The sequence below is a fragment of the Pipistrellus hanaki genome (assembly GCF_964339955.1).
Source record: "Pipistrellus hanaki genome assembly, chromosome: 3".
Taxonomy (NCBI): Eukaryota; Metazoa; Chordata; class Mammalia; order Chiroptera; family Vespertilionidae; genus Pipistrellus; species Pipistrellus hanaki.
The window spans coordinates 160,576,350-160,593,994 of record NC_140505.1 but is presented as its reverse complement, the minus strand read 5'-3'; the positions used below and the strand labels follow the sequence as shown (position 1 = coordinate 160,593,994).

General features: G+C 38.3%; 1 protein-coding gene across 1 annotated transcript; it reads left to right on the top strand.

Annotated features, from left to right (window-relative positions):
- Positions 1-1,071: 1,071 nt before the first annotated feature.
- Positions 1,072-17,189, top strand: CMAS (cytidine monophosphate N-acetylneuraminic acid synthetase). The gene is made up of 8 exons (XM_084877898.1): positions 1,072-1,432; positions 5,852-5,994; positions 6,143-6,298; positions 10,999-11,132; positions 12,756-12,850; positions 13,228-13,399; positions 14,115-14,268; positions 16,587-17,189. The coding sequence occupies exons 1-8, from the start codon at positions 1,173-1,175 to the stop codon at positions 16,775-16,777; spliced, it is 1,305 nt and encodes a 434-aa protein (XP_084734024.1). The 5' UTR covers positions 1,072-1,172; the 3' UTR covers positions 16,778-17,189.
- The last annotated feature ends 456 nt before the right edge of the window (positions 17,190-17,645 follow it).

The window sequence follows — 17,645 nt, the reverse complement described above, 5'->3', positions numbered from 1 at the left end:
ATAAGACTCCAAGTACCCAAAAGCTCAGCAAGAGAAAGATCCTTTCTTTCCAAGGATCTCTGGGAAGGACTCCAATGGGCTCTGCTTGATCATATGCCTGTTCCTAGACCACAGCTGTGTTCAGGAAGATGAGGTATTTAGATTGACCAGCTTGGGTTACACACCTTCTGTTACAATGCAGAGGATGTGAGTAAAAGCCCTACCAGGTAAGGTAAGAAACAACTCCTAAAAGGAAAGATTTTTAACGGACAAAACATTAACAAACAAACAAACAAACAAAAACACCAAAAATCCCAAACCAAACAAACATGAAAAAAACTAGAATAGGTGTTTATTAGCTAGGGGGAGAATAGTCAGGTTGACCTCCAGGTTTTTATTGCTAGGTGACTGGTGATGTTAATAGAAAATGCCCAGGTAGAAGCAGTTTGAGCCCATATTGAGAGTTGAGTTGTTAAAATGTTGGATTGAGGGTGACATTCGAATAATACCTTGGAAGCAATGAGTCACAGGAGCATAGCAGAAAGATATACATTTAAAATATAATTTTAAATATAAAATTGATTCCTCTTAGGGTGCATCAGGGTATGCAGTGGGAAAGACGACAATTCTTCTTTTTTAAAAAATACATTTTTATTGATTTCAGAGAGGAAAGGAGAGGGAAAGAGAGATAGAAGCATCAATGATCAGAGAATCATTGGTTGGCTGCCTCAGGCATGCCCCCTATGGGGATCAAGCCTGCAACCCCAGCATGTGCCCTTGATAAGAATTGAAACTGGAACCCTTCAAACCAGTGAGGGCTCTAACATAATTCTTCAGTGGGTAAGTTCTTTAGATCAATAATCTATGTTGAGAGAGAGAGAGAGAGAGAGAGAGAGAGAGAGAGAGAGAGAGAGAGAGAGAGAGAGAGAGAGAGAGAGAGAGAGAGAGAGAGAGAGAGAGAGAGAGAGAGAGAGAGAGAGAGAGAGAGAGAGAGAGAGAGAGAGAGAGAGACCTACGGACTACAATTCCCAGCGTGCTCCGCAAACAGGCGGGGCGTGCCCGGGGGCGGGGCCAGGAACAGCCACCCGGAGAGCGCGGAGGCGGGGAGATCCGGCGTTGGGCGCCGAGCTGAGGTGGTGAGAGAAGAGCTCCCGGATGTGGAGAAGCTGGGGAGGAGTAGGCGTGGGAGGAAGATGGACTCGGTGGAGAAGGGGGCCGCCACCACCGTGTCCAACCCGCGGGGGCGGCCGTCCCGGGGGCGGCCTCCGAAGCTGCAGCGCAACTCCCGCGGCGGCCCGGGCCGGAGCGTGGAGAAGCCCCCGCACCTGGCGGCCTTAGTCCTGGCCCGCGGCGGCAGCAAGGGCATCCCTTTGAAGAACATCAAGCACCTGGCGGGGGTCCCGCTCATCGGCTGGGTCCTGCGTGCGGCCCTGGACTCGGGGGTCTTCCAGAGGTACGCACGGCGGGGGGCGGGGGCCGCGGGGGAGCAGCGCGGACCGGGGGAAGCAGCGGGGGCGGCGGGGGAGCAGCGGGGGGAGCGGGGGAGCAGCGGGGGGCGGGGGGGAGCAGGGGAGGCCGCGGAGGAGCAGGGGGGGGGGGCCCGCGGAGGAGCAGCGGGGGGCGGGGGCCGCGGGGGAGCAGCGGGGGCCGCGGAGGAGCAGCGGGGGCCGGGGGGGGGGGAGCAGCGGGGGGCGGGGGCCGCAGAGGAGCAGCAGGGGCGGCGGGGCGGCAGCGGGGGCCGCAGAGGAGCAGCGGGGGTTCTGGGGGGCGCTCGCTCCTGGAAGGGATGTGCGGCACCTGGGGTGTCTGGGCCCCGGCTGAGAGCCCTGGAAGAACGGGCTCCAGCTTATTCCTTGTTCTGTAGCCGCTGATAATCATGCCCTGGGACAGATCCTGACCCCGCCCTCGAGAATGCCACCTCTACATGGGGACATTTCCTCTTAACCGCCTTCCTCCGTTCCTGCCACCTCCCCGGGGAGAGGAGGCCACTCCTGCGATGACCGGTGGACTCCTAAGCGGAGGCCATGGGGCGCCACTGCTGCCCGCGTCTGATAGCCACTGGGTGCTGCTTGCTGGTGGATCAGGGAGGTGTCAGGTTCCCGAATGGAGGTGTGTGTGTGTGTGTGTGTGTGTGTGTGTGCTGGTGGATCAGGGAGGCGTCAGGTTCCCGAATGGAGGGGTGTGTGTGTGTGTGTGTGTGTGTGTGCGCGCGCGCGCACGCGCGCGCGCGCGCGCAAAGGCTTTCTCATTTCCAGCTCAGCCTGGAGAACCTTCCCTGACCTTTGAAAAAATGCTCAAAGCTATCTGCCTGTGAGTCAGCACAATCCAGGGCTCCCCGCATTCCTTGGCAGGTGGGAGACAGTGGGAGAGCGAACAGCTGGCTGTTTTATGTGCTGTTAAATGGTTTTATCATACCTTTGGAACCTGGGCTGCCCCGAGGACAGTTTTATTGTTCATCACATAGAGAGAGAGAGGTTGCCATATGCCGTAGGAGTTACAAGCTGATGTCATTCATAAATGATGGGAGATAGAAGTCTGTGCCAAGAACACGTGCACATAGCAACTTCAACCTAATTGTATTTGAGTGTGTTATTGGGGAGAGTAAATTGTTTTGACCTTTGGATGTTGGGGTCTTGGTTTTTAAAGAGATGGCTGTCTTTGAGGCGGGTTAATTACCCACTTTTATATCCAGGTATCGGTGTACTAATTCCTTCAGTGTGTTAACCCGAAGGAAGCCTGGGTGGACAGAGGTGGCACCCAGAAGATAACAGTAGTGCAACAGGAAGTGTGCAAAGGACAGATAGGGAAAGACGTGGGGGTTTAGTCCAATTCAGCAAATATTTACTGAGCCTTAATTTCTGCTCTCTAATCCAAGAGAATAAATACATCCAGGGTGAGTGTGACATGGTTCTTTCCTTGTGAAGTCCACAAGCCCGCGTTTGAACGATTTTACCTCCTTACACTGAAAAATAAGGGCTGAGATAAAGTGCATTCAGGCAGCAGAGATGTAATAAAATCCCATTTTTGTGAAATGAACTAGAAATCAAAATTACAGATGGAGCCCTGGCTGGTGGGCCTCAGCTTGTGGGGCATCCTCTCTGCACTGAAAGGTTGCCAGTTCCCCTGTCAGGGCACATGTGCCCAGGTTGCAGCTCGCACTGCTTCTACCTGGGCATTTTCTGTTAGCATCACCAGCCACCGAGGGGCAAAAACCTGGAGCTGAACCTCACTGTTCCCCTCCTAGCTAGTAAACACTTATTCTAGTTTCTTTCCTGTTTGTTGGCTGGTTGGTTTTTGCTGATCTACCCTGGAGTCAAAGTGTAAGGGTGTATTAATTGCAAATATGGGTAAGTCATCTAATATTGTCCCTGTGCCTCTGTGTTATCATCTTCAGAATGGGCTTAAGTGTATCTCCTGGGCTTTCTGAGGGAATTAAATGAGATACAATTTTTGCAACCCTTAGAATAGTGCCTGGCGTATATATATAATAGTGTGTGATCTATCCTTGACATTTTCTCCTTGTATTGAAGGTTTCTACAGTCTTCATCTCTTCCATGGCCAGTTTCCTTACTGGTAAAATTGGAAAGTTATCATTATCTTCAAAGTGTTTTTAATTCTAACATTCTTTTGAGCCAAATTTGTCCTGGAATGACCCCTGCTCTCCTAAGTGAAAAGCTTCTTGTGAGCAGATACTACCTTTCTCACTCTGGAATGCTTTATAGATCAGAACCTCAATTAAAATGTGCTCATTTTAATTTAATGGACTTATTCTGAAGCTGCAGTTGGAATTTGGAGCAGCCCTCTACTTCCTTTCTTCAACAAATATTTACCCCAGGAAGAAAATCTGCCTGATTTGTGTTTTTCAGGAGATTATTTGTTCAAAATAATGATTTGACTCAGATGAGGCATATTTTCCTGGCCTGCACAGAATCAAAGCTAGCAGTATTTTATTTTATTTTATTTTATTTTATTTTATTTTATTTTATTTTATTTTATTTTATTTATTGATTTCAGAGAGGAGGGAGGGAAACATCAATGATGAGAGAATCATTGATCAGGTGCCTCTTGCACAGTGGATCAGAGCCCACAACCCTGACTGGGAATTGAACCTTGACCTCCTGTTTCATAGGTTGGGTCAACGCCCAGCCACTGAGCCACCCCAGCCAGGCTAAGCTAGCAATATTTTAAAAGCTACTAACGTGGGCCGAAACTGTTTTGGCTCAGTGGATAGAGCGTCGGTCTGCGGACTGAAAGGTCCCAGGTTTGATTCCCATCAAGGGCATGTACCTTAGTTGAGGGCACATCCCCAGTAGGGGATGTGCAGGAGGCAGCTGATCGATGATTCTCTCTCATTGATGTTTCTAACTCTCTATCCCGCTCTCTTCCTCTCTGTAAAAAATCAATAAAATATTTTATAAAAAAAAAAAAAAAAAAAGCTACTAAACTTGGGTAGTAAGCAGTCAAGATAAATACTGAGATAATTTTATTTATGCATCTAATAAAAAGTTACCATTACAGCTGAGTTTGTAAAAGTTTGATTTTCAAAAGTATAAGTATACCTTAGAATAAATTGATTATTAAAAATATTGCCTAGCATACTGGTGAAAAATATGCATTTCTAGGTTGTGGACTTATGACTAATGAAAGGCTTATCTTGTGTTCTCTTTAAAATGGCAGCATATGATTTGAAATAACTTGAATAGGCACCACTGTTGATATTCCTGCTTTTCCTGTTAGATGTAATATGATTTCATGTGAGAATAAAGCCATTGGCATTTAGTCTTTGACATTTACTCTAAATTTGATTTTAAATTTTGTTAAGCCTCTTTGTTCACTTGCTCATTCTTTCTCCTTTGCCTTTCCTCATCTGATTCCTCTACATCAAAGGAAATTATCGACTTACTTAGATCCTTGAACAATAGATGATGATCTTTAGATTTATGTGTACGTATTGGATGTTACTTTCATATCCCCAATGCCATCGCCTAATATTATAAATACAAATTAGACATTTGAACCTTTGATGGTCTGAAAGCAGAACTCCAGTTTTCCTTCCAACAGAGTCAGTATAAGGATTAAATGAGACTGTAGATGTTTTTAAATTACCATTTGTATTTTATTATTTTGAAAAGAAAACATTTATTTAATGTTCATTCTGAGTTGTGGTTTATAGTTAATCCTTGTAAGAACCATTTGAGGTAATTATCATCACCTCTATTTTACTGAAAATTGAGTCTTTGGGAGATTATTACTATGTTGGACTCTGTCTCTATGATAGGCCCAGAGTTTCTCAAAAAAATGGTCTGTGTATCCCCAGTGTCCAGACAAGTGCCTAGTGCCTGAAACAAACTATGACTTAGTAAATATTTCATGAATGAAGTAATGAATGAATGATAAAGGGTTTAAAGAAGAAAAACAAGCAAACAAACCTCTTCCAGAATCTCTATTTTTTTTTAAATTTATCTTTTAAGCATTTTAGATTGGAGAGGGTGCAGGCTGGGCTGAGGGACACCTCTCCACCAGTGCACAAATTTCGTGCCCCAGGCCTCTAGTTTATATAAATCACAATATATGTTGTATGTATTATAGTAGAAATATTTCTATGTATAAATATAAACATATATAGGACATTTACTTAGATATTTAAAAATGCTGTTTAAAATATATAAATAAATAAATGAAAGTACTGCTTATATTTTAAATACTGTATTTAAAAAAAATTATAGTACTTTGTATCTGTAACATTATTTTCATGAAACAAAAACTATTCTAACATAATATAAGCTGTATTTTAGGGTTTTAGAGTTCCTTTTTATCTGTAATGATTTCGTGATTTAGTTTTATGTATTTGTTCTTTTTAATGTCTCTACAGTGTGTGGGTTTCAACGGACCATGATGAAATTGAGAATGTGGCCAAACAATTTGGTGCACAAGTTCATCGAAGAAGTTCTGAAGTTTCAAAAGACAGCTCTACCTCATTAGATGCCATCGTAGAATTTCTTAGTTATCACAATGGTATGAGTTTAATAGTATATTCAAAATGTTATGTGATTTATAACTTGCTTATCAGTCAGTTTACAAGACTTGTTTTATCATTTGCATTTAAGATTACTGTCTTGCAGAGAACTTTATTCTGATGTCCTTTTGTTTTGTCTTTTTAAAGAGGTTGACATTGTAGGTAATATTCAAGCTACTTCTCCATGTTTACATCCTACTGACCTTCAAAAAGTTGCAGAAATGATTCGAGAAGAAGGATATGATTCTGTTTTCTCTGTTGTGAGGCGCCATCAATTTCGATGGAGTGAAATTCAGAAAGGAGGTAATTTGTTATGTCACTCTTTATTTTAGCTCATTTTATGGAGAATCCGTTTTTCATATGCAAATATTCTTTAGGAGTGAAGAGAGTAAAAAGGAGCAGGAAAAGAAAATATTCTTGCTGAAACCGGTTTGGCTCAGTAGATAGAGGCCTGTGGACTGAAGGGTCTGGGGTTCTATTCCGGTCAAGGGCATGTACCTTGGTTGCTGGCATATCTCCAGTAGGGGGTGTGCAGGAGGCAGCTGATTGATGTTTCTCTCTCATGGATGTTTCTAACACTCTCTTCCTCTCTGTAAAAAATCAATAAAATATATTTAAAAAAAGGAAAACATGATTCTTAACCCTAGTAGGTAATGACATTTCTAATCAGTTCTCAATCTTGTGATTACTGAGGGAAGACAGTGAGCCAAAATTAATTCTTTGCTTTATTTTTACAAAGAAACATTTTAACACTTTATTTGCCTTTTCAGATTGACATATTTTTCTAGATCAAGTACTTTTATTTTTGTTCTAGACATGTTTGATAAACTCTATATAAATCATATAGAATTGTGGGAATAGGAAGCATCCACCAAAGAGTTTTAGAGGAACTCAAGAATGAATTGTGTAATTTCCCAAAATATGTTACTCTTTTATGTAAGAAGAGTTCCATAGTGTTTAGGTAGAGCCTGATTTCTAGCCAGATAAACTAGCAAAATATGTAATAAAGAATAGAATCACCAACAAATAGGTAAATATAACGTACTTGAAGAAAGGCATTGTGATTTCTGTTATGTGCCTTTCGTTGAGTGTAGAAAAGCTGGCCTAATTGTCTCTAACATAAGTGTAACTTAAAATGTTATTCTTTTGAAGATGTATCTTTAGCATGTTATTCCATTATCTTCTGCCATCCATTGTTTCTTATAAGAAATCAGCTGTAGCTGAAACCGGTTTGGCTCAGTGGATAGAGCATCGGTCTGCAGACTGAAAGGTCCCAGGTTCGATTCCAGTCAAGGCCATGTACATTGGTTGCGGGCACATCCCTGGTAGTGGGTGTGCAGGAGGCAGCTTGTCAATGTTTCTCTCTCATCAATGTTTCTAGCTCACTATCCCTCTCCCTTCCTCTCTGTAAAAAAATCAATTAAAAAATATATTAAAAAAAAAGAAAGAAATCAGCTGTAAATCTGACCATTGTTTCTCTGAATATGATTTTCTTCAGGCTACTTTTAAGATTTCCTCTTTATCTTTAGTTTCTATAGTTTGACTCTAATATGTATTGCTGTGGTGTTCTTTGTGTTCACCCTGTTTGGAGTTCCCTGAACTTTTCATATCTATGGATTGATATATGTCATCGGTTTTCAAAAATTCTCTTCAAATATTTCTTCAGCCACATTTCCTATCTCCTTTTTTTTTCTGGGACTCCAATTTAAATGGATTTTAAACAATTTTATAGTGTTCACATGTCTCTCATCGTCTGTTCTGCATTGTTTATTTTTCTTTGTGCTTTATTTTGAGTAATTTCGATTGACTTATGTTCCAGCTCATGTATTATTTCTTCTAACTTGTCTAGTGCACTCTAAATTCTGTCCAGTGAATTATTTCAGGAACTGTGTGTTTTCCTATTATAGAATATACCTTTAAGTTATTTTTTAGAGACTCCATTCTCTGTTGAGATATTCCATCTTTTTATCCTTATTCTTTTTTTTCAAACTATAAGAGAACATCCTATATAATAAAGGCTAATTTGCAAATTGTCCCTTTGCGAGTTCGACCAACCAGGAGTTTGACCGACTGGGAGGTTGATCACTTGCTATGACGTGTGCTGACCACCAGGAGGTGGTGTGAAATGAAGGGATGCCCTGCCTGGCAGCCAGGGGAAGGAAGGCCCTGGCCAGCAGCGTGGGGAAGTAAGGTCCCAATCATCCCTGATCTCTGGCCAGGTCTAGGTCTACCTGTGCACAAATTTTATACACTGAGCCTCTAATTTATTTAGAAAATCACACAGAGCTAAAAGTGATTGGTAGAAGAAATGGGCTTAAGAAACATGTTATGGCCAAAACCGGTTTGGCTCAGTGGATAGAGCGTTGGTCTGCGGACTGAAAGGTCCCAGGTTTGATTCTGGTCAAGGGCATGTACCTTGGTTGGGGGCACATCCCCGGTAGGAGGTATGTAGGAGGCAGCTGATCGATGATTCTCTCTCATTGATGTTTCTAACTTCTCTATCCCTCTCTCTTCCTCTCTGTAAAAAATGAATAAAAATAAAATGAATAGAAATATATTAAAGAAAAAAAAGAAAGAAAGAAACAAGTTATGCTAGTAGAGGCAAGGGAAGGGCCCTTAGAGCTTAGAAGTGAGGAAGGTAAAAGTGACCAGACTTGTAGGACCATGGGGGGAGACACTGGTATGCTCAGGGAGGGAGAACACTTCATTCTTTTAAAAAAATATATTTTTTAAAATTTCTTTAAGATCTCCATGATAGTTATATGAAAATCGTTGACTGTAACATCTGGATCATTTATAGTTCTGTTCCTGTGACTTTTTTTCTGATTAGGAGTCATGTATTTCTGCTTCTTTATATGTGTCATATTTTATCATTTGCCAGACATACAGACTGGAATATATATTATTTTCTTCTATCAGGCTGATAGGATAAGGGGCTAATCACTTTGCTCTAATTAGGAGTTGGGCAGTGTTGAAACTATTAAAATTCTGGTTTCTCCTTATTCCAGCTAAGATCCTCTGCTTATGCCAAGCTTGATCTTTTCTTACCTCTTTCTCAGACTGAGCAAATAACTCCAGTGGAAATTCAGCCACTGATCCTATAGGAAAGACTTGTCCCTCTCTTTTCTTCAAAGTACCACTTGAATTATCTTGTTTATTTGCTTACTAGAAGCTGGATGCACAAAATACCCTCTTCAATCTGGGACCCTTCGGAGGATATCTGACTGCTGGTTTAAACCAGTAGTCAGGCATTCCACTCTCAATCTGGGATGACTAGCTCCTAACCACTCATCTACCAGCCTGCCTGATCGCCCCTAACCCCTCTGTCTGATTGCCCCTACCTTGCCCCCCTGCTGGCCTGATCATCCCTACCTTGTCCCCTGCCAGCCTGATCACCCCTAACCTTTCTGCCTGTCTGCCTGCCTGATCGCCCCTAACTGCCCTCTCCTGCTGGCCTGATCTTGCCCCCAACTGCCTCTGCCTGCCAGCCTGGTCTCCCCCAATTTCCCTCCCCTGCTGGCCTGATCACCCCTAACTGCCTCTGCCTCGGCTCTTACTACTATGGCTTTGTCTGGAAGGAAGTCGAACATCTGGTAGATGGCCGGTTGACCTGGTCTAATTAGCATATTATCCTTTTATTAGTATAGATTGTTTATCTCCGCCACTAGAATGCACACTCCATGAGAGTAGGAGTTATGTTCACTGTTGTGTATCCAGTGCCTATAAAACTATACCACATACTCAATATATGTTTGCTGAGTATTTTTCCTAATTATATCAAACATTGGGTTGGAGTTGAGTAGAGGATGGTTTTGTTAGGGAAGTATGTAGAGATTATTCCTAGAAGCCTCTATATACAGAAGTGACAACAAAAAGTGAAGAAAGATTCTGAGGAATTACCAGTTACTAAACACACACACACAGCATAAGTGTATACATACCTGTACACATCCACAAACACAATTTAGGAAAAACTAAGTGAAAAGGCAAAGGAATTCCTATTTTCTAGTACTAAGGGTGTCATCTATATACATAAAAGCCTAAGAGACCGAACGACTGGTCGCTGTGATGCACACTGACCACCAGGGGGAAGACACTCAGCATAGGAGCTGCCCCCTGGTGGTCATTGTGCTCCCACAGCCAATTTCCCATGGCTGGCCGACCTCCTGTGGTTCCTTCCCCCGGCCGGCCAATCTCCCGTGGTCCCTCCCCATGGATGGGGGCCCTGGGTCAACCTTCTGTGGCGCCTGCCCCCTCCCCCCAGCTGAATGGCCCCAACTGGAACCTCCTGTGGCCCCTCCCCTGGCCAACCTCTGCAGCCCCCATTGGCCCCAATCGCCGGCCAGGCTGAGGGACCCCACCCATGCATGAATTCATGCACTGGGCCTCTAGTTTATTATATTGTGTTATGATAATTGATGTTGATATTGCTGAGCCTTCATTACCAAGAAAAATAATAAATGCTATTTATTATTATGATTAGTTTCTTTTTTAACCACTGGTAAGAACTCATAGTACATTATATAAACATTTTTGTCACTATAAAAGTTTAAGTAATTTAATAGGGAAATCTTCACTTTTCTATAATAATTCTATGACTGTCATTTCTTAACCACATTAGATGAATAATGCATACATTGTATTTCTATAGAAATAAATAATGATAAATAGTTTAAAGGGGTCAGTTATTGAATATTGGTATTTTATGGCCAATCTGTTTTTTGACAACTTTGAGGTTTCCCTAATGTCCTCCCAAAGCATTATATTTATATAAACACATTAAAATATTAATTATGCAGAATTCTACTGTGAAATACTTTATCTTTCTATTATTAGAAAACAAAGATAAGTCATCAGAATTATTTCAGATTTTATTTAAATCTTCTTAAATATTTATCTAGATACAGAAATATTCTACATTCTTGAGTTCATTTCTATGCTTTTTAAAAAATTACTAAATGGATTCAAAGCAATGCGGACTTAATATAGCTTTTTGCTTTTAGTTCGTGAAGTGACTGAACCTCTGAATTTGAATCCAGCTAAACGACCTCGTCGACAAGATTGGGATGGAGAGTTATATGAAAATGGCTCATTTTATTTTGCTAAGAGACATTTGATAGACATGGGTTACTTACAGGTTTGTGCCTTCATTTTATAAAACCTTTTAAACCCTTTTGTGGTATGCTTTTGAGTTTTAGGGAAGAGGTATGGCACAGTTCATAGTGAAAAATATCAACTCCTAGAGGAAAGGCATAACTCAAGATTTATTATCTCAGCATTTATCCTGTAGGCTTACCCCAAACTACTCTTTGGAATCCATCCAGTAAATATGCAAGGAATTCTGCAACTAAAATATTATAATTAGAAATGAATCAAATATTGAATGTTCTTTGCATGTCCTGGTATTCATATTATTACATTCAAAACTTTAATTTATGGTTGTGTTACTGTCAGGTTGTAGTTGTACAGTTGAATAACTTCTGTTGCTTTAAAAAGAAATAAACAAAAAAGTATACAGTAAAGGTGAAACAGCACCAACCTGGGCATCAGGAAAATCGAGTTATAGTTTATATATTTATGTAATCTTAAATATATTGTTTTATCTGTTCTTGCCCTTATTTTAAAATAAGGAGGTTGGGTGTTTCTCTCATCTTTAGAGCCTACATGGTTGTATCATATGCTATTTTTTCATTTTAGTTATAGCTATTACTTATTCAGCACTTACCAAGGACTATATGAAATACTACATAGGATATCTCTTGTAATCTGCATAGCAACAGAATAAAGTGGACATCCCAAGCCCAGTTTTTCAGAGGAAGAAATGATAGATTTGAAAAATGAAATAATTGGCTTAAGGCAAAAACAAGCAGTAAATGGTATTGTCGGGATTTGGATTCAGATCCTTACATTACTCAAAAATAGCATTTAATAAAACACTAAAACTCCACTCTCTATAGTAGAAATTCTAATGTGACTCATGCTCTGAGGGAAAAATATTTTTCCAAACTTCTGGTCAGTGTTTAGGCAAACTGTAGGCTGTTTGAGTGTTAAGTTTGAGTGTTAAGAAAAATTCAGTTTTACAGATAGAGATACCACCGTCCCAAACTGATTTGACCTTCCCTGAAGTGTGAAGAAAAATAAAATCTTTCATCATAATTTGTGAAGAGACTTGCAATTCTTGCCCCCATATCTCGGGATCAGTAAATCATCCCTATCTTAGTGCACATTTGAATCAGATAGTATTGCTCACTCCCATCTGGAGCACAGGGATCTAAGATAATTCTGTACGCTAGATACTCTAGTTATTTTTTCCTTTCCTATTTTGCTCCTTAGTTTTAAATAGGAACAAATTCTGAAAACATTTCTACTACCTTTGAATGATGAGAGAGATTGCCAGAACAGAAAATTCCTGTGGTTAGAAAATGAGGATGGGTATTATTTTCGATTTTTGCAATCATAAAGTAATCTATCCAAAGGAAAATGAGAACTTGCACTGTGTAGATAAAAATTGAAAAATGTTAAAGTTAAAAGAAAATAAAAGAAAAATATAAAAGTTATTTGTTTTATGTAGTTTGAATATATAGGAAACAAAAATATAAGCTTTTCCCTCAAAAAAAGGGATTTGTTATATGTCACTAATATTATTGTGTTATTCGTTTTTCTCAATACTGTAGAAATGAATTCATTGTTCTGCATTAGAAACTTTCGATATATGTAAATGCATGTAAAAACCAGCACTCATGGCATTTGTACTGTTTAGGGTGGGAAAATGGCCTACTATGAAATGCGTGCTGAGCACAGTGTGGACATAGATGTGGATATTGATTGGCCTATTGCAGAACAACGAGTATTAAGGTAAAAACAAGACTTATCTAGCCTTTGCACAAGACTCTATAACATTATTGTTAGTAGATATGTTTATCATATGTATGAACACTGATTTGTGATACTCCATCTAAGGATCTGTGTAATTCATTTGCTCATATGAGGAAGGACATATACATAAACTATTCCTTTAGATGACATTTTCAATACGTTGAGAAACACATAGTCCACTTAGACCACACTACTTATTCTCCGCTGTAAGTTTAAGTGTATTTGTGAAGTAAATATGAAGGGTACTTCTGAATAATTGGATGGGAATGGGTTAAATTTCCTGGCATTAGCCAGATGAGAGATAGTGACTAGTAAGTATTGCACTTATATTCAAAGGTCTATTTGGTTTCTTTTAGATATGGCTATTTTGGCAAAGAGAAGTTTAAGGAGATAAAACTTTTGGTTTGCAGTATTGATGGATGTCTCACCAATGGCCACATTTATGTATCAGGAGACCAAAAAGAAATAATATCTTATGATGTAAAAGATGCTATTGGCATAAGTTTATTAAAGAAAAGTGGTATTGAGGTATGTGCCCCTGAATACAGCATTGTTTTTTCAAGATTATGATTCAGGGTCAAGGAATATGTAAGGGAAATGAAATATACATTTTTTTATATCATCTATTAAAATATCTGAAATTTAGCCTTCATGTGCCTAGAAAATTTTCATACTACTTAATTGTAGATGAGCAAAATGTGAACCAACAAGTAAATGTTTATTTAATAAGTATGAACGTATTATTTTCATATAGATGCTTTTTAGTTGCTAAAGGATCTTGCAACCAGAAAGATTTAATAAAAAATGTCAGTGTTTAAAAATAAAACAAATATCTTATAGACTTTAAAATGTAGCTTATTCTTATGATTAAAAATTTTAATTCACAATAGCTTAATATTAATGTGTATTTTAAGATGATTTCTCATAATTGATTAGAACTCTTATGTGTTTCTAAGCAGCACAAGAGATATATTATAGACTTTTCTTTGGATAAATTGAATTATAGGAGACTCTTAAATTAGCTTCAGACCGTGTATGTTGCACTTTTCTTGCTTGTAGGTAGAATCCTTTCCATCGTAGAAAACGGTCTTTCACCTTTACAGGTCTACTTAGACATAGTAGAATTTGTCCTTCAAAAGGTCAAAGGACTACTCAGTTGTGATTTGTATTGTTTACCAAGGCGTTATCTTATTCTGAAAGATTTCTGTTTCTCTTATTTTCTCCTTTTGTCCTTTTTTAAAAGGTGAGATTAATCTCAGAAAGGGCCTGTTCAAAGCAGACACTCTCTTCCTTAAAACTGGATTGCAAAATGGAAGTCAATGTACCAGACAAGCTAGCAGTTGTAGATGAATGGAGGAAAGAAATGGGCCTGTGCTGGAAAGAAGTGGCATATCTTGGTTGGTATCTTTTTATTCAGCCATAATAAAACGAATCAGGATTTTTATTTTTTTATTTTTTTTTTAAGAAATAAAAAAACAAGAAAGAAAATTCCCACAATTAGCATGATTATAAAGAAACAGAAACTCTCCTACACTACCGACAAAAGTATTAAATTCAGACAGCCCTCCTGGAGGTCACTTTAATAATATTTACCAAGTATAGCCAGAGAAATGATTACCAACACTTGCTGTGGAGTCAGACCACAACCTTGAAGCCAATTTTGGTAAGGAAAGCCTAGTTTTCCTCATCTATAAATTGGAACTGTTAAAAGTACCTATTGTCATTGGTCTATTACCAGTTACATAAAGTGGGTAAAGCATTTAGCAGATTCCTAATTATAAATAGAACACTTTGAATATTTTTAGCTATTATTATATGTACATCTTTTTTTTAATTTGTTTTAAATGTACATAGTTTTGACCCCAAAATTCCAATTCCAGGAAAGAAATTGGACAAATGTGGCAATAATAGAGAAAAAATAAATGACCTAAATATTCTACAAAAATAAAATATCTGTAAAATTGAATACTATGCAACCATTACAAACAATGGTCAGATCTCACAAGTTTTTCACGTTAGTATTAAGCAAATATATTTATTACATGTTTACTGTATGCAGACTTTGAACTGGTTCCTGGGACTTAATAGTTACAGAGCTTACAGTCTAATGATGTCAATATTTTAAATAATAATGGCTAACAATGTCAAGTTATTATATATAATAGCTATAAGCCATGTATGAAATAAGTATTTACAGGGCTAATATGGGCCTCAGAAGCATCACAGAATGCTTTGGAAGCATATGATCTGGAGATTCAGGAATAGCCTTTGAACTGCATGTACAAATTGTATGGAGAAAAATACTATAGAACCTTTGATAGAAAATGATCCAGGTTTTGTAAGAAGAGAACAAAATCCCAGCTATACTTATTTATTATCTGTGTGACCCTAAGCAAGCTTCTCTAAACCTTAGTTTTCCAATTTATAATATATACCAAAATGTAATGACTGTTCATAAATGGTGGTAATTAGGATGATTTTGAATATGTTTGCCTTCACTTATAAGAAAAAACTAAAAAATAGTAGTTAGAAAATTGGGAAAATAGAGAATGAACTCCAAATTTTTTATTTAAAAAGAGCAGTTTTGTATGGACCACATAAATATATAACAATGTGTCCCTTAAAATATTGACACTTTTATAAGTAAAATTTAGTAAAGCTTAATTTGAGGGATGGATAATATGAAGAAATATCCTAATTTTAATCATCTTTCAGTGAAAATTTAAATTTCAGTACATTTACCAATAGGAGAAAATTTTCAGTAGATAAATGTAGGAAAATATAAAACAGACCCTTAAATGGCATTTTATTGTTTGTTTTTGCTCTGTAGCAAAGTAGTAGATATACTCAGAATGGTGAATCTAAGGTACTGGGAGCTTCTGAAATTCATTCTGTCAAAAAACGGGGGGGTTGAGAAGAATCAAGGCAAGGTTGTAATGGTGATTTTTCAACAAATAAGTGTTATTCAAATCAGAACTATTACAATTAAAAGAGACTTATGATATATATCAACAACAGCCCATGGATTGACTTAGTGGTTGAGCATTGACCCAAGAATTTGGTTACCAGTTAGGGCCCATGCCCAAGTTGCAGGTTCAGTTCCTAATAGGGGCCTTGCAGGAGGCCGCCAATCAATTATGTTCCTCTCTCATTGAAGTTTCTACACTCTATCCCTCTCCCTTCTTCTCCTTCTAAAAAAATCAATAAAAACATTAAAAAAAATACATATAAATAAAAGAAAAAATACATATCAACAAAATGTAATATGTGGAGCCTTTTTGGTTTCTGATTCACATAAATCAACTAAAACAATTTTGAGACAACTGAGAATATTTGAATTATTAGGTGATATTAAGAAATTGTTGATTTTGTTAGTTTGATGATATTATGTCACTTTAAAAAAATATATACGGTATATATATCATAGATAAATGCTAAAAAGTTTTTGGGGTAAAATATATCTGGGGTTTCTTTATCCCCTCCAAAAAAGCAAGGTGGCAGGAAATAGAGAAAAAACATTGATAAATTATCTAAAACATTGATAATTATTCCATAAGAACAAGTTCTTTAACATATTTTTGTTCCATCTAAGCTGTGATGTATGCAGCGATTTAGGCCACTAAACTTACTAGAATTACTTATTGTTTGCTGTTTGCATCATTTGGAAAGAATATTCTTTGTCTCATGGTCAACCAGTGTTTCTTTTCTGCGATAGGAAATGAAGTGTCCGATGAGGAGTGCCTGAAGAAAGTGGGCCTAAGTGCTGTTCCTGCTGATGCCTGTTCCACAGCCCAGAAGGCTGTCGGGTACATTTGCAAGTGTAATGGTGGCCGTGGTGCCCTCCGAGAGTTTGCAGAGCACATTTTCCTACTAATGGAAAAGGTTGTTAACTCCTGCCAAAAATAGAAGTTAGTGTAATGTGTGGGGGGGAGTATACAGTCTTCTTCAGCTATTTTACTTTTGTTTTTGATTAAGTACAATCCCATGTTTTAATGTTATAGACATGTGACTTGATTTGTGATATATCTTCATATCTTTTAAAGCAAAGTCTTCTCAAATTGTCTCTCCAAAACCTACTGTGAAATAATTGTGCTGTACTTTTCTCTTTATGCAAGATAATTATTTAGAGATTGATTTACAGTCTCACATTTTTAGTAAATGCAAGTAAGAACATGATCAAAATTGACTTTGTATTGTACCCTGTAAAACTGTGTGTTTGTGTGCTTTTTATGCTATTTTATTTATTTGGGGACAGTGTATCTGGTAAGACATGCTCTTCTATTAATTAAAAAAATACATTTCACAGACTTGATGAAAATTGCCTTGTTGCTCTAGAAAAGAAAATTTACTGAACATGCTCTGATTTCCTTTAAACACTAACCATGTAATGAATGTGAGAAACAAACCACTAAATATGAGGTGTATAACTCCTGATTATAGCACATATACATAGTGCAGATAATCTGAAGAAATGTTATGAAGATGGCTTGCAGTTACCTTGAGGGCATGGTAATTATGTATACTAAATTTAGCTCTCATCACAATTTTATAGTGACCACAAATTACTCTCTTACCTAGTTAGATTCTAAGAATTGGATATTATCTCATAAATATGGACATTTACCTAATAAACACTAACCATTTTCTATGGGACATTTGAATCTATTTCTTTTTTTCTCTTTTTTTAAATAATATATTTCTTTATTGGTTTCAGAGAGGAAGGGAGAAGGAGAGAGAGATAGAAACATCAGTGATGAGAGAGAATCATCAATTG